At 44.9% G+C, this 24,462-nt stretch overlaps 1 protein-coding gene across 1 annotated transcript in view; it reads right to left on the bottom strand.

The window, feature by feature from the left end:
• Positions 1–24,462, bottom strand: part of FA2H (fatty acid 2-hydroxylase) — an 84,917-nt gene that overhangs the window by 19,533 nt on the left and 40,922 nt on the right. Inside the window, exon 2 of the mRNA XM_036751377.1 lies at positions 14,793–14,885. Within this exon, the coding sequence (XP_036607272.1) occupies positions 14,793–14,885 (93 nt within the window). The remainder of the gene's footprint in view (positions 1–14,792; positions 14,886–24,462) is intronic.

Here is a 24,462-nt window from a genome sequence, read left to right as displayed (position 1 = left end):
TTAAAAGTGCTATATACGTGCTAGTTATCATTATTATTAATTGTTGTGCTTGATCTTCATTCTGGAAGAGGACCAAGACACCAGGGAGATGATGATATGACCTGCAGTTGACTTTGATTTGAGTGGGGGAGGGCAGTGCAAGGTCACCAGCCTCACTTTCTCCTCCAGAGCCATCTGGGGCCAGTGGCCTGATATTCATCAGGAGGACTGGAGATGGTCCAGGATGCATTGGGAGACCCTGGCCCTTTCAGTCTAAGGTCTTTTCAGGCTCTCACTTTGAGTGAGGTAATGCCCTTTCAGTGAATAGGCCTCTTTAAAGAAGTTAATCAAGGGATGGCCCCTTAAATCAAACTGGGAGGGGAAGACCCTCAGGGTTCCTGGCCAAAACCACTGCATCATCTCACATGTAGATTTATGATTAAGGAGAACCAGAAACAAAAAGGCAAGACAGATCAATTTGTGCTGAAACAGCTAAAATAATTTCAAGAATGTTGCACTCACAAATATGAACTAACTCTTCAAAGCCTGGTCAACTGCCTCACACATTCAGCAGGGCTGGCCTGCATACAGCCACAAAGGTCCTTTGTCCTGCCTATGGATGCTAGCCTGGAAGGACTGGGAGCAGCCTGCACCAGAGAGATGGTCATCAGAGAGGAGTTGCATTTGTCACTGCCAGCACTGTCACATACGCAACCATTCACAACCTGGAGTTACTGGCTTTGAAATGGTCATCATCGAGAAGTTCAAAGGCTGTGTGTGCACTTAGGTAAATCTCAGTTACAAGTCTATCTATGCCATCACGATGTGTGCTTATGATAGATTTGTCCCACGTGTCAATTGGACCTCTAACCACTGAAGCAGGCTGTGAAGGGAGACTTGGGATTGTACTCTATTTACTACGGACGTGCTAATGTGGTTGTAATATAATGGTCTCTGAGATGTTGGGATAATCATTTTAGATGGTGATGTTTATTACAAATGACATCTGTTTGCAGATGTTAAAGGGTATTGCCTTTAAGATCAAATATCAATTTCTCTGCTTGGCATTTAAACCTAACCTTGACAACCTTCTTATACACTCCTCCCCTTCCCCGACACTCTATGCTCAAACCACCCCTGGTCTTTTTGCAGGTCCTCACGCACAATACTCTCCTGGGTCTCTATGCCCTTGCAGAAGCTGCATGTACCCCATGCCTGGAATACATGCCCTCTTCATTTCCACCAATTCCAACTGCCCATCCATGACCACTGACTAGCAGCTAAGCCCTAGAGCCAGGGGAATAGCAGCACTCTGAGACACCGCAGCCCTCCACCCCCGTCTTCTTCTGGCCAGTCCAGCATGGATGGACATCATCAATGGAAACAACCCTTGTGGAAATCCAATCTGGCATCTGCCATGGCAGGTGCGCCAACCCTTTCCTCCTCAGCAACTACCGAAAACCCAGAAGAAAATGTTTTCACCTCCAAAGTCCTGGGCACCATTAAACCATTCAGCATCAGAGAAACAGATATGTTTGTTTTAATCAATGGCACTAAAGAAGATGAATTACCATCTGCTTTGTGGCTGCCCCCTAAGGACCACTATTCCTTTTGACTAGTAGCTGAAATCTCCTATGAGATGTTTCTCCCCATTAGAATGTAAGTTCTTTAAGGGCAGGGACCATCTTGATTTTCTCTTTGTATACCCAGCACTTAACACAGAGCTTGGCACATAGTAAGTGCCCAGGAAATACTTTTTGTTCATTCATTCATTCCAAAGCTGTAGTGTTACTTAGTTTCAGAGCCAAGGTTAGAACTCGGCTTCTGACTCCTAAGCAAGGTCCCACCTTGCTTCTCTGCCCATTAGTTGTATCTCCTAGATTAGTATGGATTAATTTATCTGACCCTTTACAATGTGATGGCTAGCAGGCTAATTTCAACGGAGCAAATTTCAGTGGTGGCAGTAGGGTAGGAGGGATGGAGACATGAAGGCACCTGGGATTGATGGGTAAGACTGAGGAAAAGCAGAAACTGCAAGTTGGGAGTCTCTATGTCCTGCCTTTCTCCTACTTAACAAAGTGCTAGAAATGCTGGTGATAGTAAGAAAAGAAAAAGGAATTGAAGGAACAAGTTCAGGCAAACAGAAGACAAATGATCGCTTTTTACAGATGACATCATGATGTACTTAGTGAACCCTAGAGAGCCAACCTAAGTTAATTGAAATAATTAATAACTTCAGCAAAGTTGCAGAATATAAGCTAGATTTACATAAATCATAAGCATTCCTATATATAGCCAACAAAACCCACCAAGAAGGGCTAGAAAGAGAAATTCCATTTAAAATAACTACATAAGTTATAAAATACTTGGGAGCATATCTTCTAAGATTCACTCAGGGACTATATGAATTTAACTGTGAAACACTGCAAAAATACAGACCTAGACAATTGGAAAAAAATTTGTTCATGGATAGATTAGGCCAAAATAATAAAAATGATAATATTATCTAAATTAGTTGACTTAGTCAGTGCTATACCAATCAAACTTCCAGAAGAACATGAGGGCAAAATGCTTCATAGTTGTAGATGAAGTAACTGTTTTTGTCTAATTGGTTTACTTTATCACGGCAGAAGGGGTTCAGTGCTGTGGGCTGGGTTGGTGGAGTGAGGGGAGAGATTTAAATGACTATGGTGTAAAGACAATAGGCATCAATAAAACACACTTTAAAACAAAACAGATTTTTCTTACTTCACAATCTTTCCAAGGGCTGGCTGTGTCCCATGACCTTCCTATTAAAGCTCCCCATTCCTCAGACTGAGGTGGCATCTCCTGGTGCCTGTGTCTTCCTACCCAGTGAGTCTGGGAATCTATGTAAGCCTACATGTGCAGAGATCTCTGGTTCTCTTCAACATGGTGGTGGAAAGGGGGAGGACAAGAAATGGAGTGTCTCATGGGAGTTTGCTCCCCCAGATTCCTCAAGAGACTTCATTGGCCTGGCCCTGCTCAGGGAAGAAGGGCTCCAGGTAAAGCCAGGCAACATGAGCCAGTGCCTGTTCCTCCAGCTCCCTAGGTGACACACCTCTTGGCATCCGAACGAAATCTGCCCAGGCAGCATTGTGAGCTCCAGGTCAGACACGCAGATAGTGTCCTTTGCAGGGCATGTGGACTGGGCAAGCTGCCAGGGAAACAGAGCTAGGTCAATGTTGCTTTGACTCGAGGTCTTCCCCAACCAGCCCCTATCTTCCTCTGCCACTCCCCACCCCTCACCCACCTTTTTCATATCCTACAAGAGCCCTGGGGCTCCAGTTACAAAGGGGAGAGAAGAGAGGGGGGCAGAAGGAGCTATGTCAAGAATGTGGTTCCCAGCAGAAGTTAGGGCACTGGGGGAAAGGGCCATTGAGAGTGGGCAGGACAGTGACAACAGTCAACAGCCGGAAGGGCGTTGTTAGGAAGCCAAGAGGGGGAGGGAGGCAAGGGTCAGAGAAAAGGAGAAAGGCAGGACATAGAGACTCCCAACTTGCAGGTTCTCCTCACATACTCACCCACCACCCAAGTTCCCACGTGCCCTTGGCATCAAACAAAAAGCCTTCGTAGCTCCCATAGAGTCACATTCTGCATGGGAAACCCCAGGTCGTAAGGATGAGGGAGGAGATAGTACCTTTCCCTTGACGGCTGAAGCTACTGCAGAACGAGTCAAGAATTATAAGAGCCAATTGTTCTAGCAAACTCAAATCTGAAACATGAGAAAATATCCTGTCTTCTGGACATGGAGGCGGGGGGAGGGGCAGGCGGGGAAGGCTGGAAAAGACAGCAGAGGAAGAGTGGGGAAGAAAAGAAGAGCTAGTATTTGGGAGTAGAATAGTACATTGCTTCAGAGATATTTATTTAGCACTTATTAGGTGCTGGGGATGCAAAGAAAAGAAAAAAAAACACTGCCCTCAGGGAGCTCACGTTCCAAAGGGGAGACAACTAGCATGAACATACAAGATCTGTACAGAACTGATGGAAGGTGGTTTCAGAGGGAAGGCAACAGCAGTAGTGGCTGGGGAGTGTGGAGATTTGGCCAGGCCTCCTGCATAGGTTGGAATCTGAGCAGAGTTTGGGGGGATACCAGAGACTCCAGGAGGCAAAGGTGAGGAGAGAGGGCACTCCAGGCATGGGGGACAACCAGGGGAAAAGCATAACCCCCCAAATTGAAATTCTTTCTTTGTAGCTAGGCTGAGTTTCCCAATGCCCAGTAACTACAGCTTCCAGCTATGGGCTGTCTGGGGGCCCAGCCAGGGGAGGAGGGGCCATACTACCTGGGGTCTGATGTAGTATGGTACGTGCCCAGGCAGGGGGCATGTCAGCAAGTGTGGGTACTGGTACCATGCCATAGGCTCCCTATCCAACTCACTCCACTTCTAGCCAAGGACTTCCAGGAAACTGGGTTTTGGAAGTACTTTGGGCTCTGACTGTGGGTCATTCTCAGCTCAGACTCTCAGCTCCTTGCTCATGTCTCCTGGCTCCCCTTACTTGGACTGCATTCTGTTGTTATGGGAAGAGCTTGTCAGGCTTGTGGCAGCCAAGTAAAGTGCCCGGTTGGGGAACAGACAGACAGGGAAGACACTGTTGTGAGGTGGGGGGGAGGGATTCAGGAAAAAGAGGAGAATGAAGGGACGGAACGAGGAAAACCACATCTGTATCAAGCCTTTCCCCTTTTAAGAGGCCTTCTGCTCTGGTCTTCTACTTGGTCCTTTCATATGTTTCCACACTCCACTTCAGATTAAATTTATTTGTGAACAAAATCTGATCCATTCTCTGCCAACCAAATCCCAAGCTCTCTGAATTCAGAGAAACACGAGAAGATGAGTACGAACTGATCTAGAGTAAAATAAACAGAACGAAAGGAACACTATATACTGTGGTAGACTAAACCCACAGTAAACGAAAAGAGCATGAAAAGGAAACTGAATTCGGAAAATGCTGGAAGGTTCCAGAACAGATAATGAAACATGCCACAATTCTCACCGCAGAGAGGTGGGAGATTGCTAGCACGGAGTTTTGTATACAGTGTCAGATACGGTCATTGTACTATTTATATGTAATGGAGCTTGACACTTTTTTTAAAAAAGCAATTCTTAGTTTTCTTTATCAATTTAATGAGTTTTTTTGTTTTCAATTTTATTGATCCTTTCTTTGACTTTCGGAATTTTTATTTTTGTGTTTAGCTGGTTGTTTGTTTAAATTACCTGAAACTCTTCCAGTTTTTAAGTTACATGCTCAATTCACTGACTGGCTCACTCTTTCTTCTGTCAATGAAAGAATTTAGAGATAGATTCCCCCCAAGGATGACTTGGGTTACATTCCAAAAGTTTGGGTCTTTTGTCCTGTTGTCATTTTCTTGGATAGTATTATTTACAGTTTCTGAGATTTGGTCTTTGACCCATTCATTCTTTGGCGGGAAGGAGAGGGAGATGGAAGAGGAGAAGTGAGGTTGAGAGGGATGCTTGAGTCTGACCAAGCCACTGGGACATTTACCTGCCACCTCATCCTGGCCTGGAAGAGGTCAATTCAGAATTTACTTATATGCAGCAGAAAATTCCCAAAAGGTTTCCCTTAGTCAACCAAAGAAAATATTTGTCCTTCACCTAACAACAGTTTGGGGAAACTTGGGGAAACTGCACCACTGGGTAAGTGACTCCCTGAGTCCAGGCCACAGAGTAGTCAACTAGGTAGGCTACCCAGTAGACCTCCCTCCACCACTGGAGGTCTTCCCAATGATCAGGAGCAGGTTGGGCTCTACCCACTACAGTACCAGAAATATCCTTTCCATCTGCCCTCCCTGCTCCCATAAAGTACCAACACAGAAGGGCCTATGACACAGATTCTTTTCAAGAAGGCTCCCAAAGATGAGGCAAATTTCTTCTCTCAAATTCTTCTCCATTTTAAACCTACAGCATTGATTCTTCTAAGATGGGGCATCTATTTTCATTTGACTTTAGACAAATCTTCCTTAACCTAATAGTCTTGCTCAGTGGTCCTGAAAGGGTTAGCCTCCCACCCCCTCCCTATGTCAACTTCATGGCCAGGCCCCTGGAAAACCCTAAGTATTGCCCTATAGTATGGGCTTTTCACACAGCAAATGAACTATGCTGCTAGTATGTGCATGTGCTCATATGTGCATATGTATACATGTATATGTGTATGTTTTGGGTCAGGAGGGGAGGTAGGGATAGGAGGATCCATCACACATCCATCCACACATCTGGAGTAGGAAGGGATGTCATGGGTCATCTAATGCTACCTTTCATTTACAGATGGAGAAACTGAGGCTGGAAGAGATGAGCCCTCATTCTAGCCTAAGGTCACCCAGTTAAGTGCCAGGATTTGAACAAGGTCCCCTGGTTCCAAATCCATTGTTCTTTCCCCCAACCAGCCAGGCCCTGACCTTTGGGAGAACTAAAGAGTGAGCCCATCCATCCATGAAAACCAGGCTCGGGTGAGGTACCCTTAGGCAAAGACATCCACAGTGCCCTGGAAGGACAAAGAACACTGGAAATAGGACCCATGAATATTCTGTAGATTTTACTACCATCGTCATCATTGGTTACTCTGCTTACTCAGAGTCCTCCATTCATCCATCCATTCACAAAATACTCTCCAGGCCTCCAAATGCCTCAGGTGTTCTCAGAAGGAGGTTGAAAGGGGCCCATGCAGAGGTTTTCAGAGCGGGGAGGGACAGGCATTGGCTTTGTAGATAGTAGAGCTAAACTTTGACTAAATAGCTGATGTTTATTGGGCACTTTAAGGTTTACTAAGCATTTTCCTCATAACTCTTGTGAGACAAAGATTGTTTTCCTTCCTTGTATTATAGATGAGGAGGCTCACAGAGGTAGTGACTTACCTAAAGGCAGATGGTTAATGGTTAACTGCCAGCATTAGGATAGGAACCCAAGCCTGTGGGGCACCCTCTGCCCTGTTTCATGCCATCTTCCCTTCTAACATACATCCCTGCTTCTGACACTCTGATTTCAGGTGGCTGAGTGCAGCAGCAGTCTCCTGAAACTCCACATAAGACAAGCCCACAGGTGGCTGCCCCCAATTCAAACCCAGGTCAGGAACCTGCAGCACTTGGGAGTGGGGAGGATGCAGTGATCAGAAATCTTGGGAGTACTGAAAGCTTGCAGGTCCCCACCTGAGATGTCTTTGAGATACTAGAATAACACAATACTCAATCCCTCAAGAAAGCAGCAGCAGGACCAGCCCAGACATTCTCTTTAGAAGCATGCAGAGCTCGGCCCTAATAAAAAATCTGAAGTCAGGAATGGGCTACAAGAATGAGCAAACAACAACAACAACAAAATTCCATCATAAAAAGATACGGTCACAGGGATGCTCAAGACACAAACTCAGAAGAGAACAACTCCAAAATATCTACAAGCAAAGCCTCAAAGAAAAATATACCTTGGACACAAATTCAACTAGAATTCCTGGGAGAGATAAAGCAAGTGTTTTTAAAAGGAGTTTAAAATGTTTTATAAATTAAATGAAAACGTTTGAGAAAAAATTGGAAAAGAAACAAGAGTTTGAGAAGAAAGAATTAGAAATTAACAGGTTGGCACAAGTGGTATAAAGCCTTGCCCAAGCAACAAGCACCCTGAAAATCAGAACAGGCCAAATACAAACAAATGACTCCATGAGACAACAAAACCACAAACAGGAAATTCTGCATTTGAGGCTTGAGGCAGAGACACAGAGACGGAGGCTTATTCTATCCAGAAGCAGGGTTTAGTTCTCATCATTTCATGACCCTTCTTTCCTCCTCTACTTCTCCTAAGCCTTCCTAGTCCAGATGCATCTAGTCCAGGCTATTTCTTATTCCTTAGGGCACTTTCTCAAATTTATCATTCCCAGGTATCCCTGGACCCCCTTCAATTTACTTTTGGGCCATTCATACATTCGAGATGGATACCCCTTCAATGTTCAATTCTTTGCCACCACAAAAAAGCTTCTACAAATATTTTTGTACACGTGGGTCCTTTTCCTCTTTCTTTAATCTCTTCTTTAAGCCATAATGGTAACCAGCATTTATATACCACTTTAAGGTTTGCAAAGCACTTTACAAATACCTAGTAATGGTATAAGCGAGAAGCTAGGTAGCACGGTGGATAAAGTGCCGGGCCTGGAATCAGGAAAAACTGAGTCATAATTTGGCCTCAGATACTTATTAGCTATTGAGAAAAATGATTGTTTTCCAGCATATTAATAATCCATTATTAACTAGGACCCAGGCTTTTTATTTCCTCATTCAGGGACCGGCCCTTGTAGGTTAGTCAGCCAGTCTCTGAAGGACATGGCTGATACAGGAGATTGCCCTAGTCCTCTGGGCACACGCTCCTCCATCTTGGGCAAGACCCCATCCAACTAGGAGACCTTACTTCTGTGTAGAGAGTAAAAAGAATCTAATTTAGGTGAATTCTTGCCTTTCAGGAATAAGCCCATGTCTTTTCACCCTCTGTTAGAGTTTAGGGTGACCTAGTTCATGAAGAAGAAAACCAAGTGGAGTGGTCTGGGGGTGGGGGTGGGGGTGGAGATGGACTCCTTTGTCCAGACGGCTGGAGGTGGCTGCATCTCAAGATCCAGCCACTTTCTAGCCTACCTCCTCGTTTAAATGTCCACCAATCAGGGTTGATTTCTCCTATAGGTGCATTCTCTTTTAAAAAAAAAAAAGGATTTAAGGCATTCAGTGTCTCCATTAGGTGTCTTTGGTTAATGAGAGAAAGCACTAACCATCAATTTATTGAATATTAGATAGCCTGATTAATAAATTGATTATTAATTACCCAGAAACTTGAGGGTTTTTTTTTATTTGTTACACTGGGCAAGTCACTTTGCCCTGTTTGCCTCAGTTTCTTCATCTGTAAAATGAACTGGAGAAGGAAATGGCAAACCACTTCGGTATGTTTGCCAAGAAAATCCCAAATGGGCTCACAAAGAATTAGACATGACTGAAAATGACTGAACAACTACAACAAAAGTGGTATGACTGGGTCAAAGGGTCTATGGACACATTAGTAGCTTTCTGCCAGAGTTGCAGGCCCCGGTCACAGCTCCACCGACAATGCATTAGTATACCCTCCAGCAGCTGTCACTTCTCCTTTTTTGCAAAAACCTAATGAAAACTTTCATAATGCTTGCTGATTGATTGAAAAGATATGTCCAAGGTTAAGAGGGTCAGAAATGGAGTCATCTAGGATGGCAGTGAGCAGCAGAGTAGTGATTAAAACCCGAGTTCTCTAACCAAATTTATAGCTCACTCCTTTTCAGCTGGCTGCTTGGCACCTTTTCCCTTTTCCATTTTCCATCCAGCCCTCAGTACAGAGCTACGGACCCAGAAGGCACTCATTGTTAACTAAGTAATTCAGCATTTCTCCACAAAGTCCAACACACTGGAACTCACTGAGGGATCCCACTTGATCTTTCTGGACATTGTAGAGCCATAACGGTAACTAGCATTTATCTGTCACTTTAAGGTCTGCAAAGCACTTTACAAACATCACCTCCTTTTAACCTTGAGATAATCCTGGAAGGTGGGAGGGGAAGAGAGGTGTGAGCAGAAAGATGTTAAAGGACCTGGAAAGGGTCACAGAGCTTGTATGTTTTTGAGACTGGATTTGAACTCAGATCCAGTTGACTCAAGATCCAGCCCTCTAGCCACCGTAGCTTCCATACCCTAACATTGCCAAGTCATCCATTCTACCTCCACAATCTCTCTCCCATCTCTCCCCTTCTCTCCACTCAAAGAGCCTCTACCTTAGCTCAGCTCTTTCTCTAATTCATCCTTCACACCTCTGTCAAATTAATTATCTTAAAATATTTGACTTGATCACACCATTCTTCTACTAAAACACCAAGCAACAAATATCTACTAAGTTCCTACTATGTACCAGGAATTGTCATAGGTGCTAGGGACAGAACAACAGACATGGATCTGTCCCTGCCCTCAAGGAGCTTATAGTCTAAGTAACATTGTGAACAGAAAAAGGATACAGATAAAGTCTATACACATGGCTCAGCTTGGCTTTTGGACATCTCCACAGTGTGGTCCCCACCTGGGTCTCCAGGCTTATTTCTCACTACTCCCTCTGCCCAGTCAAATCAGCCCATGAGCTGTTCTGCAAAGACAACATCTCTCCTCTGGGCCTCCACAGAAACTGGCTCCCCTTTCTGAAATACCTTCCACATTCATCGATAGCTTTATAGAATCCTCCAAAGCACAAAAGTGTGACTGGCTGCCCAAGGGTATCCCAGTGGCTGGTCCTTCTGGAAATTACTTAGAATAAATGTCATATTTGATTACGTATATAAGTGCTGTATTTCTCCATCCATTGTCCTATCTACTCCCTCCACCCCCATCCCAGTAGAATGTAAGATCTTCAAATGCTGGGTGGTTTTGTTTTTGTACCCCGAGTGCCTAGTACAGTGCCTTGGACTTAATGAATAAATGCTTGTTGAACTGGACGGAGTGGGTTAAATGCTGTGAGGATATCATGGTACAATTCAATTTTCAAAAACTTGTACCTCTTAGGTACAAGTCACACAAGGGACCTTTCAAGATACCCCTAAATGTCCCAAAATATCCTGGCTGGAAAATAGCTACTTAGTTTATTGGCTGGTTCCATATCAGGTCACATCTCCAGTTCTGGCAGCAACTGGGTAGGAAAGAACCCTCTCTTCTCCACCCCATCCAAGGCAATGGTGTTTTTGACCAGGTTGTCTCCTGCTCTCCACTTTCCCACTTCTTCTCCTGCTGCCCTAAAGCTAGGGAGCTGGGCCTGGGGTCGAGAAGATCTGAGTTCAAATCTGTCTTCAGGCACTTAAATGAGCAAATCACCTACATGCTATCTGCCTCAGTTTCCCCAACTGTAAAACAGGAATACCATAACCCAGGGCTGTGGTGAGGACCGAAGGAGATAACAGTTGTAAAGTACTTATCAAGGTCCCCTACAAAGCACCTTTCTTTGATTGTGGGAAAGGGAGGAACCGTGCCCTCACACCTCTCCTAATTTTCATATATCTCCATTCTGCCCTAAATATACAGGTATAAAATGCAAGCCAGAAAGGGTTTTATTAGCCTAAATAGGGCCACAGGAGGCCGAGCAGATATGTAAATAATCACTAGTTAAGGCCAACGAGTCCCTTTCTCCCCCAAAACTTTCTCTGGAGAGTGCCACACAATTTGCCCCTCCGCTTGGGGGCTCCATGCTATAAGCAGACACTGTGCTCTTTATCTGGAGCTCTCTCATTATGTCCAAAATGGCCAGGGTCCCCCTGATGTGGGAGAGGCCCTGGCGTAGGAGTGGCTCCTCTGCTCTGGGGTCTCTGTTAGAGAGGGGACATTCCAGGATGTCTCCTACCCTGGAGAGTCACTAGGTACTAGGCACTAGCAACAGTCCACTTGGCTACGACAATCAGGTGTATGACTTCTGTTTACTTTCTCAGCTACAACCAGAAAAGACTTGGCTTTCCCCTGGGGCTTTCTGGCATGACTAGGTTGGGAAGAGGGCCAGGCGAGGAATTAATACTATAAACCTGAAAACAGGAATTACTCCTACTGAGCCTACCTGCTTCTCTCTCCCTTCTTTTTCTCCCTGCCTGACGGCTTCCTCTCTTTAGAATCTGCCCATTTACTGCCTCCTAGGCCAGCCAGGCCCCAGTCAAACAAAACCCTCCTCCTGGTACCACGCCCTCTCCTGGACTCATGACACAGTTGAGCAGCCCCACCCAGGGAAAATGAGTGCTCTGTGTTAGGGTGGTGGTGAGGGTGAGGGAGGGAAGTTGAGTTATCCAAGAAGGTGTACTAGACTTGAGGCCAGGCCAGGAGGAAATTAATCCACATTACATTGTGTTGTGTTCCCCATGTGTGAAAGATCTTAACCTCATAGCTTTCCGGTTTTAGAGGCCATCTAATTCAACTGAGGCACAGTGAGATTATATATATGTATATATATATACACATATACATATATATATGTATATGCCCAAAGGCACAGAAGGGGTAAGCAGCAGAGGCAGAACCCTAATCCAATTCTCTGACTCTAAATGTTGCATTTTACCCATTTTGCCATTCAGGTTCTCATTTCTATAAAGTTCTGGATGAACCTGATTGCCAGAAGAATTGCAAACTATTCATACCAAAATACTCCTAACAGCATCTTTTTTTCTTTCTTTTTTATTTAATTTATTTAATATATTTAGTTTTCAGCATTGATTTTCACAAGAGTTTGAATTACAAATTTTCTCCCCATTTCTACCCTCCCCCCCACTCCAAGATGGCATATATTCTGGCCCCATTCCCCAGTCAGCCCTCCCTTCTGTCACTCCACTCCCCTCCCATCCCCTTTTCCCTTACTTTCTTGTAGGGCAAGATAGATTTCTATGCCCCATTGCCGGTGTATCTTATTTGCTAGTTGCATGCAAAAACTTTTTTTTTTGAACATCTGAAAAACTTTGAGTTCCAAATTCTCTCCCCTCTTCCCTCCCCACCAACCCTCCTTAAGAAGGCAAGCAATTCAACATAGGCCATGTGTGTATCATTATGTAAAACCCTTCCACAATACTCATGTTGTGAAAGACTAACTATATTTTGCTCCTTCCTAAACTATCCCCCTTTATTAAATTTTCTCCCTTGACCCTGTCCCTTTTCGAAAGTGTTTGTTTTCGATTACCTCCTCCCCCATCTGCCCTCCCTTCTATCATCCCCACCTTTTTTTAAATCTTCTTCCTTCTTCTTTCCTGTGGGGTAAGATACCCAACTGAGTGTGTATGTTATTCCCTCCTCAGATCAAATCTGATGAGAGCAAGATTCACTCATTCCCCCTCACCTGCACCCTCTTTCCTTCCTACAGAACTGCTTTTTCTTGCCACTTTTATGCGAGATAATTTACCTCATTCTATCTCTCCCTTTCTCCCTCTCTCAGTATAGTCTTTTCTCATCCCTTAATTTGATTTTAATTTTTTAGATATCATTCCTTCATATTCAACTCACCCTGTGCCCTCTGTCTATATATATATATATATATATATATATATATGTATGTATATATATATTCCCACTACACAACCAAGGCTCTCCCACTTTGCAATTCAGTCAAAATGGCCTCCTTTTGCTCTTCACACATGGAACGCCACTGAACACCTCGATGTTGAGTGCTAGCCACCCCTTCCTCATAGAATCCCTTTCTTCCTTCAAGATACAGCTCAAACACCACCTTCTACAGGAAGCCTTTCAGAGCCCTCTCCTGCCTCCCAATTACTTCTTATCTAACTACTTTGTACTTACTCTCTGTAAAGTTATTCTGTATACATACCTACATGTACCTACATCCATGCAGTCTGTCTCTACTTTCCTTCCTTCCTTCTTTCCTTTCCTCTGTGTGTGTGCATATATAGCCATATAAATATGTGTTACATGTATACATACACATACATGTTGTATATATACATACATGTATGTATATACATGTATATATGTATATACATGTGTATATATGCATATATGTATATATACATGTATATATATACATGTATGTGTATATATATATATATATATATATATATATATATATATATATGTATGTGGATACATCTATCTGTATCCACCTATCTAAATGTTGCCCCCACTGACACACATAAGCTCCTTCAGAGTCGGCCTTGTTTCATTCTCACTGGAATCACCTGCGTCTAGCCCACCACCTGATACAAGGAAGCCTGCTGGGCTTAAGAAATGTTTACAGATTGAGTGAACGATTGATTTGTGGATGCTTGACTGACTGGCGACCCACTCTCCCTGCTCCATGGCTGAGTGCCTAATCCCACCGGGCAGGGCTAGGACCCAGGGTCTTCCCCAGCCTTGGCTGGGCAGGGCTAGGACCTGGGGTCTTCCCCAGCCTTCTTCTTTCCTTCTTCTTCACACTCAACTACTAACCATTCCCATTTTTGAAGTGGGAAGGTCAGCTCCTAATTAGCTGGGAAAGCCTAGCTGATTAACAAATGGCATTCGCCTTCAAACTACAAGATGCTGGTCTCACTAATGCCTCATTGAGTCATTAGGGTTTCCAAAACACCCCTAAATCCTCCCAAACAATGTTTTTCAATTGAATCCATCATTAGAGGCACTTGCCTGAGTCTTCATCTAGCCCTGACATCTGAAACAGCCAGAGGTGATGTCTCAAAAAGCTCACTAAGAGAGGTTCTTATGCCTGTGATGGTAACATAGAAAATATCTCTTCTCTTGTTCCCCAGGTCAGTATCATTGTTGTAATTTATTGATTCATTCATTCCCCTGACAGAGGCAGTGTGAAGTGCTGAACTTGAAGTGGAGACCTGGTTTGGAATCTTCACTTCCAAACTTATTAGCTGTGTGACTCTGGAAAAGTCACTTAACTGCTGTCTGCCTCAGTTTCCTTACATGTAAATAGTGATAAGAGTAGCTACTACTAGGACTTGTGGTGAAGATCAAATGAAATGTTATTTTTTATTATAATACAGATGCTGGCACATAGTAGGTACTTAATAAATGCTTCCTTCCTTCCCTCCTTTTCTTCCTTTTCCCCCTCTCTCCTTCCTTCCCCATTTTCCTTCTTTCCTTCTCTCCCTCCCTGTGGCAGAAAGCAGGGCCCTCCCACTTCTATTATGTCCTGGCCCTGGCTATGACTTTGGCCCAGACCAACCGGGCAGCCTCTCTTCATCTTCATTAATTACTTCTCCTGCTTCTCCCGCTCTCTTCTGGGCCCAGCCGTGTTCTGCCCTTCTTGTCCTGAGTCACTTACCTTTTCAAAATCCACTGATTTGCATCTTGGATCCATGTTAGGATTTGTGCCCTGGGCATTGGCAGAGGTTACAGTTCCATTCTCCTGAGGATCCTGGCGAGGATGAGAAGAGAAGAATTAACACCGGGAAGGAAGGTATGCAAGAATAGCGTCGGCCCGTGAATCTATCCACATTTACTGTAGTGGAAGAGCCGGTGAACTGGGAGGCAGAGGCCCTGGGTTCAAACCTAGGCCATACTGGAGGCAAATTCCTGGGGCACTGGCCTCATCTGTAAAATAAAGATATTGGACTACAGTATTTCTATGGCCCCCTTACAATTCTAAATCTTACTGATAAGAATACATCCATTGAAGGAGGGGCTTGGTTCAATGGAAAGAACGCTGGTCTCAGAGTCAGGAGAGACCCCCGTTTGAATCCTAGCTCTTGCTCTGACTAGATGTGACCCTGAACAAGTCATCATACTTCCCTCAGTTTTGTCATCTGTGAAATGGGAATAAAACTACTAGCCGTATCTACCTTATAGTGCTGTTACGAGACAAATGCTTTGTAAACCTTACAATGCTGTATAAATGGGTGGTGGTGTTATTATAATTAAAACTCCCAGAACTAGGGTAGCTGGCAGCTGATGGGGTGAGCCTGAAAATGTGGACTGCCTTTTAGAAAAGAGGCAGGGCTGCGGAAGATAGACAAACTAAGCAACAGAGGGGGGCCAGAGTAGGAATCATTAACAAGGAACAGGGAGCTGTCACATATGTTCCCAGGGGCTAGAGCCTCTCTGGCCCTCTCAGGCAGCCAGCCCCTCAGGAGGAGGCCAGGCTCAGGCAGAGGCGGGCACCAACAGGGCCCCGGGGCACCTTGCGGCACTGACAATTATCACACCTACCACTGGTGCCAGCAGCTCCCTGCTGCCTGTTCCTTTTTCTCCTCCTCCTACCCCTGTTTGATTAAACAGACCCATGGCTCCAGGAGGGCTGGGCCGATTGGAATTCTGGAGAGAGTCAGAGAAATGACCTCCTTACCTCCCCCAGCTCCCCCTGCCCCCAGCTCCAACCCGAGGGAAGGAGCTAAGAGAGGAAGCATGTCTCAGTAGACTCAAGGTTATGTTGAATTAGCAAACTATGTAAAGTCAAAGGGGAAATGGAATGTGCCAGTGAGATCACAAAAGCGGAAAAAACCAAGAGTCAATTCTGAGGTCCAGGGTGCGGGAGCCCAGTTCTGGAAATTCACTCGCCCCTGCTCAGCTCAAGCCCCTGCCAAAGGGGACTCTGATTAATGAGATGTAATATAAGGGCTATCTGCACACTCAGTCACCTAGTATTTCTGGAGCCAGGCCTTGTGCTAAGGGATGGGATGCAGCGAGTACAATGAATGAAACAATCCCTGACCTCTCAGATAAACAGAAGTATATGCGTCATTTCTTACAGAACAATAGTATTCCAAAACACACACACACACACACACACACACACACACACAAAACCAATAGAAGTATATATGAAAGATGTGGATTAGAGCAAACACAAACAGACCTGGGAAGGGAGGCTTTGTCTTTTTCACTTTCACTCTGACCCGATTTCAACTAGGAGGGGGAATCAGTGTTCACCAAGGGTAAGGGGACAAGCCATATGTGATCCTAGGAGCCTCAGGGAGCTCTCCCCACCCATCCCTCCATCCCTATATCCCATCCAATAAATGGTGGCAGTAGCTTCCCAATAGGTCTGCCTTCTCCAGTGCATCTTGCACAGGCTGCCAGGGTAGTAATTATCACCACCAAGCATTAGCAATTAGTCAACAAATATTTATTGAATACCTACTATGTGCTAGACAAAAATGAAGCAATCACTGCCCTCACGGAGTTTATATTCTATTGGAAGAAGACAAAACCTACACATTACACAGGCAAAATAAATTACAAGCTAATTTCTGGGGAAAGGGGTGGAACAGGCGGAGATCAGGAAAGGTCTGGGTTTGAGTCACGCTTTGAAGGACCCTAGCCATTCTAAGAGACAGAGAGGAGGAGGGAGGGCATTCTGGTCATGGGGCACAGCCTTTTCAAAGGCACAGAGATGAGAAAGCCACATGGGAAGAACAGTGGGAAGGCTGGTACAGCTGGACCAAAGACAGTGTGAAGGGGAGTGATGTGTAAATAGGCAGGAAAGGTTGGAGCCAAGTTATGAAGGGCACTGAATGGTGTAAACAGGCTGGAGCCAGATGATGAAGGGCACTGAAGGACAGCGGAGTTTGTATTTGATTCTGGGATCCCTGAGATCCACTTGAGGGTGGCACACACGGGCAGACCTCTGCTCTAGATGATCCCTTTGGCAGCTGTGTGGAGGATGGCCTGGAGGAAGGGGAGATGTGAAGCAGAGAGAGTAGTGAAGGATAGGCGGGAACCGATGAGGACCTGATCCAGGTGCTGGCAGGTGTGTGGGCAGAGACAAGGGGGCAGATGGGAGAGACACTGTGGAGGTGGAACAGACAAGCCTCGGCAGCTGACTGGATATGGGAGGTGAGGGAGAGGGGAGAATCGAGGAGGAATCTAAGGTTACAAATTTGGGTGACTCTTGGCAGACATGGGGAAGTTCAGAAGAGGAAGGATTTGGGAGAAAGTTAGACCTGTGGGATATCCAGTTTGAAACATCCACTAAGCAGTTGTTGATAAAGGACCTGAGTTCAGGAGAAAGACGATGGGTAGATATATAGATCTTAGAGTCATCTGCATAAAGACTCCAGCTGAACGTGGGGGAGAGAATGAGGTCACCAGGTATGGAGGTGTAGACAGGGAAGAGAAGGGGACTGAGGCAAGAGCCTTTGAGTGTACTCACAGAGGGGAGGATATGAATGGTAATCCATCAAGGGAAGCTGAGGAATGGTCACAAAAACCCAGAGAAGAAAAAGTAGCCAAGAGGAGAGAGTAGTCACCATTACCAAATACTGCAGAAGCCAAAAAGGCTACGGATTGAGAAAAGGCTGTTGGATAATGGTAATGATGGTGAAGGTGGACATTACTTAATGTGCTTGAAGCTTTACAGAGCACTTTGTTTATCGCATGTCACTTGCACAGCCATCCTGTAAAGAATACATACAGATGAGGAAGCTTAGGTTCGGGAAGGTAAACGGCTTACCAATGGCCACAGAGTAAGACTCAAAGGCAGGATTCAAACCCACCTCTTTTCTGTCTCCCAATTCAGTGTTCCCTCTAGTACTTCCACACTATTGAATGCCATGTTGCAGCAGGTAGAAAGTCAGGCCTGGAGTCAAGAAGACACATCTTCCTGAATTCAAATCTGGCCTTAGACACTTCCTAGCTGTGTGACCCTGGGCAAGTCACTTTACCCTTTTTGCCTCAGTTTCCTCATCTGTAAAAAGTATTGGAGAAAGAAATGGCACAAACCACTTTGGTGTTTCTGCCAAGAAAACCCCAAATGGGGTCATGAAGAGTCAGACACGACTGAGAAATGACCGAAAGATAACATCTTGTCAATATGCCCTCTCCTCTCCTCTGACACTGCCCCCGCTCCAGAGCACTTATCACCTCACTGCCGGACCAATGCAGTAGCCTGTTGGTGGGTCTGCCTGCCTTCAAGTCTCTTCCCATATGAATCCATCCACCATCTAGCTACCAAAGTGATTCTGTAAAGGGCAGGTCCAACCATGTCATCCCCCTACTCAATAAACTCCGGTGGCTCCCTATCACCTCCATGATAAAATACAAAATTGTCAGCTTGGTGTTCAAAGCCCTTCATAGCCCAGCTCCTACCCCCCCGCCCCCAACCCGGCCCCTGCCACCTTTCTAGTCTTCTTATGCATCACTCCCTGACACATACTCTTAGATTCAGCAATTCTGGCTTCCAACAAGACGCTCTCATCTCTCATCTCTGGGCATTCTCTCTGGCTGTCCCTCCCCATCTTCCTCTGGCTACCCTGGTAGCTTTCAAGTACCAACTTCCTTCAAGTACCAACTAAAATTGCGTCTCCTAAGGAAAGCCTTTCTCAATGCTTCTCTAGGGCCTTCACTCTGTGAATAATTTCCTATTTATCCCATATATAGCTTGTTTGTACATATGTGTTTGCTTGTTGTCTCCCCATTAGATGATAAGCTCCTTGAGGGCAGGGATTGTCTTTTGCCTGTTTTTTTTTTTGTATCCCCAGCACTTAGCACGGTGCCTTGAACATGGAATAGGAAATTAATAAATGCTCATTGACGGAGTAGTCAAACTGAATTACTGCTACCCTCTGAGCTTTGTATTTTCCTCCCTCTACACCTTTGCTGATGTTACTCTCTTCACCCAGAATGCTCTCCCCAACCAGTTTCAATCTACACACCCTTCAAGGAAAACTTTATGGAAGCTTTTATGGCCAGGAAAAGGGATTGCAGGATTTCAGACTAGACTGAACCTTACAGATTCTCTAACTAGAGACTAAACTATAAAAGGTTGTCTATACCAGCTCCCAAATTTTACAGCAACTCGACATCCCTCTATCACAGGGGACCTGCAGGTACTTGAATATTTGCAGAATGAATGAATCAAATGTTTTTGGCTTCAGTTAGGAGGTAGGGGCTCTTTTTTTTTTCAATAATCATGCTCAATGGAATAAATTTAATAGTATGTAACATATAATTTAATTCTGTATGTGACAATATTATATATGTTACAATGATGTTACATTATAATATATAATAAATTAAATTCTATATCCCCAAGCAAAACTGTAAATAGGTCCTTCCTCTCCTCCCTCCCAACCGCTTGAGAACCCATATAATATCCCTGCCATTCACCCTGGGGTAAAAGGGATCTCCTCTTGTGATCTCCAAGCACCACAGGAGTATCTTTAGAAGTGAGAACAATAAGTGAATAAAACAATCAGACTCTTAGAGTTGGGACCTTCCGAGGTCATCGAGTAGAAATCCCCTCCACAATATTACTGCAGACAAATGGCAACTGAGTCTCCATTTATCAAAGACCACCAGGGACCAGAAACTCAAAAAGTTCCAAGTTAAAAGTGAGACAAAGATATAAAGACTCTGCCTGCAAAGGGCTAGTCCAGCAAGACCGGGCCCTTCAGGGAACAGTGAATGACGCCAGAAGTGGCTGGATGCTTTGGTATAATTTCCCAAATGACACTGGTGTAGACCTGAGGTTATCAGACTCCTTAGTCCTAAATGTCTTTGGGTGTCAGTAGCAGTACTACAGCAAGAAAGACGGAAAAGAGTCTCTTGGCTCAAAGGAACACTTGAGGCAGAGAACATCTTCACTCCCTCATCCAAGCTTAAATAGGATATGTGAGGGTCATTCTTCATCTACACTCTGCAAGGGTCGGGGAGTAAGGTAGTGAGTGCACCAAGATGAACCACACAGGAAAAGTGATTTTCAGATTACTGCCTCAGGCACCATACCCCTGTCATGGCCCAACCTATAAATATCATGAAATTTCATAATACTCCATTACTATATTTTTGAAGGACACAATAATCAACATCCTTGAGATAGGGGGAATTAACATTCCTACCTAGACTGGAATGACTCATTTCTTAAGAGCCTCCCCAGTATCGTAACCTCTCAGGCTGCCTCTCCTTCAGTGATTGCCCCAGAGTTAAGGCTGGGGGATAAGATTCCATGAAATTCCATGGAACACTCAAGCATACATTCCTGAACCTGACTCTGAAATTCTGAGGGTTATAAAAATGACCTTTATATGTACCCGAAGTATAAGAAAAATGACAGCCGAGTCAGTTCTTTCCACCTCTAAATCCATGACTCAAGGTTAGGAGCCTAGGCAGGGGGACGTTGGTAAATATTTAACAACTGGCTGGGTGGGGTAAATGTACTCATCAAATGCACTTAAGTTTAATCTACATTATTAAATTTTTCTCCATCACTTTTATGAGTCTAGACAATCAACAAAACAATAAACGAGGCTCTGATATGCAGCATTTTTAGGTTTCTGAGGTATTAACTACTCATCCTGAGAACTGAACAATTAGCTCTTGGTTTGAGTTGGCTCCAATACAACCCTGGGCCTAGGTGACTAAGAGGCTGATGAACCTCAGTAGCATAATGGCTTTGCCCAGGAAGACTCTGCTGGAGAGGTCGAAAGATACTGGGAAGGGGCAAGGCAGGGACAGAGGCCTCATCTTTTCTCCTTCCTGGTCCCTTTGTTTCTATCACTCAGGGAACCCTCTGCCCAGGAATTTATAGGCACTGATCCTGTCGGAGATAGTGGGAAAAGTGACTACTGGGGAAAGAAACATTGAGAAGTCAGTGCTCACTGGCTCTTCCCGACCACATGCCAGCTCAGGATGGGCAGAGAGTGCCAAGGCTGGCTTACTAATGCCACCCAGACCTCTCTGTACAGGCCAAGGGTTGTGAGGGTTCTGAGATGCCAAACCATTATAAACGATCCCAGAGGCCCTCCATCCACCCCTCCTGCTGTCACCACTTGACCCTAGCACCACAGGAGCTGAACTGTCCTCTCTATGTATTGATGCTCCCAGAGTTCATTAGTGTCTCTCGGATGAAGCAAGGGGAAATACTATTGTGGTGACCCAGGCCCAAGCATTCTGGCACCAGCGGAAAGAGCCTAGGGTTTGACATCAGAGGACCTGAGACAGCTGTAGCTTCACGAATGGCTGTCTTTCCTGGCTTCAGTTTCCTTGTCCACAAAACAAGGCAGTTGGACTAGATCGCCTCCAAGGTTCCCTTCAGCCTAGTCCTAGATCCCACTTCTCGAAGGCCAACTTCCTTCCATCGTGGTTCCTGCTGTCAGGGTAGTGCCCCCTCCAAAGCTTTCCCTCCACACAAAGGAAATGTTCCTGTTTCTTTGTTTCAGACAAGGGAAGCAGGAATCTGCTGCTCCTGAGAAGCCACATGAAGGCAGGTGGGAAGACTCTTTCCCTGGGGAGCCTTTCCAGGCCCTAAAGGGGCTTCCCTTGCCCCGGGGTCAGGTGGTCATGTGGGCAGGTGTTATGATTCAGTCAGAAGCTGCTGAATCAGCATTTCAAGTTGGGGGTGGGGAGAGACAGATGGACAGATAAACAAGGACAGAGAAACATAAGAGATAGGAGAGGGAGGGAGAAAGGAGAGGGAGGGAGGGAGAGAGAGAGAGAGAAAGATGGAGAGACAGAGAGACAGAGAGATAGAGACAGAAAGAGGCAGAGAAAGAGCAAGGCAAAGAGACACACCCATGCATCAGGGGTGGTGCCACAAAGGAGTCTGAGAAAGAGTTGCCAAACAGGGAGGAGGAGAACCCAGAGAGAGCTGTGAATATATTTACAATCTATCTTGTATGTACATAGTTTCTTACACGATGTCTTCTCTGTTAGGATTTCTTCTCTGTTAGAATGTGAAGTCCTCAAGGGCGAGGACTGTGTTTGTTTTTCTTAGTGCTGTCAGGGCCCTGGTGCGCTGTGCCAGGGCACATAAGTACTTATTTGTCTTGACTAAGTGATTCTGGGAGGACAGAACATGAAGGAGCAGGGGTTGGTCAGTGGTATCAAAAACTGCAGAGATGTAAGGAAAGATAAAGACTAATAATTATATTTAGGATTAGGATTATAAATTTAGAGCTGGAAGATACCTGTGATCAGTTAGTACAATTCCCTTAATTTACAGATGAAGAAACTGAGGCTCAGAGGGAGGTGGAGGAACTTTTTAGGCCCCAGAGAGAGTACAAAGGACTCAGATAGACGCCAGTCCTTTTATTGGCTTTCCCTTTGAATCTCCCGCCAGGCTCTTCGTTGGCCAAATACACCGCCCTGACTGCCTACGTCATGTGGTCCTCAAATGGCTCATTTCAGCATGTGTACAAGCCTCTAACCTTTCACCCCAGAGCTTTGATTAGAATTACTTCTAACCAGTCACCTGACTTACATTCTGCTAAAGCTGGGGGTGGAGGGTGGTGGCGGGGCAGTGGGGAGGAAGAGGAATGCTTTCAACTCTGTGGAAACAAAACTGTTCCCCGTCTCTTACATATCCTTACAACAACCAGGGATGTGGATGCTGCTCTTATGATCCCTATTTTACAGTCGAGGAAACTGAGGCAGAGGTTAAGTGACCTGCCCAACGTCACCCAGCCTGGGTATGAATTTGAACTCAAGGCTTCCTGACTCCTGGCCATGATTATACAGAAGGAAGATGATTGGTTCTAGAATGAGAAGACCCGGACCTTTGGGACCTCATGCAGGTCATTTCACTGCCCTGGGCCAGTTTCTTTGTGTGTAAAAGGAGGAGATCCAGATCTGGAGCTGGATCCTGTGGCCTTCGTCTGGGCTCCAATTTCCTCATTTGTAAAATGAAGAGACTGAACTGGATGCTCTCTGTTCTAGCCCTTCCGGCTCTTGATCTCTGGTCCTGTAAGAAGCCATTAGCAGGTGGGGTCTTCTAGCAGAGGAACAGTGGCTTTTCATCAGTGACAGCCCAGATGATTATCTGGAAGAAGTGAGAGGCATCCAAAGTCCCTTGTAATCCTCATCTGCTCCTTTCTACCCCAGTGTCTCAGACCATTGACCACCCCGAGGAAGCCCAGACTAGCTTTTAGGGATGAGTAGGTCAATCCCGAGTTCTTTTGTCTCGGTTTGGGTTGGGCTTTTCTTTACTTTTAAAGAGGCTGACAGACACAGACAACAAAGGTTGGGTTCTGTAAGGAGAAGAAAGGGTTTGTACCTAAGGCAAACAGGCTTAACCTCATCCCAGGCAGACTATGAGTATGCAGTGTGACCAGGAACCAAGAATAACTCATTCTGAGCCAGGCTCTGGAACCACCCACTCATTCACTACTAAGACCCTCTGCTGTTTTTGTCTCTGGTGTCTACAGTCTCCCCCGCACCACCCCCCCATGCCCACTCATCTCCATCTTTAGAAATCCTTCCCTTCCTTCAAGACCCAACCTAACAGCCAACTTCCTCCATGAATGTTTCTGAACTCTTTTCTCCTTCCCTTCCAAAGCCATCTCTCCTTGGTCCAATATATCAGAACCTTAGGCCTAGGTTGGAACCTCCCTTTGCACTTACTTTCCCTTGTAGTCAAGGTATTTGTGTCCATGTCTTCTAACCACCTCCTCCAATTATACTGAGGGCTCCTTGACAGCAAGGTCTATCATATCTTTGAATCTCCAGCGGCTAGTACTGGTCCCCAAGTATAATACGTACTTAAAAATGTTTAGTGAATGTCTGAATCCTTTTGCATCTATGAGTCATTTGATATTTGAAATTTTATTTATTTATTTGATATTTACAATTTCATATATTTATTTATTTATATTTAAATTTATTTATTTGAGATTTATATTTGATATTTAGAATTTTGAACACCAGTAGAACAAGTATTATTCCCATTTTAAAGAGGAAACTGAGGCCCAGATAAATTAAGAATCATGTCATTGATCAGGACAAACTAGAACCCAGATTTCCTAATGCCTATTTCTGTCCTGTTCCCACAAAGAATCCAAGACACATCCCCTTGCATGGAGAAAAGTCAATGATCACTCCCATAAATGGTCCCTTTGAATTCTGTCCTAGTCCAGAGGTGAATTCCAATGCCCTTTGATCCTGAATAAGGAGTTATTTTGGGGAAGTGGGGGGGGAACAAGGGAAAATAAGAATAGCACAACAGTTAAAAAACCGTTCTCCCTGTATCAAAAACAAACAAGTCGCCTATAGAGTCAGGCAGT

Source organism: Trichosurus vulpecula, chromosome 3, assembly GCF_011100635.1.
Source record: "Trichosurus vulpecula isolate mTriVul1 chromosome 3, mTriVul1.pri, whole genome shotgun sequence".
In the NCBI taxonomy this organism is placed as follows: domain Eukaryota; kingdom Metazoa; phylum Chordata; class Mammalia; order Diprotodontia; family Phalangeridae; genus Trichosurus; species Trichosurus vulpecula.
This window is presented reverse-complemented; position numbering and strand designations above follow the sequence as displayed.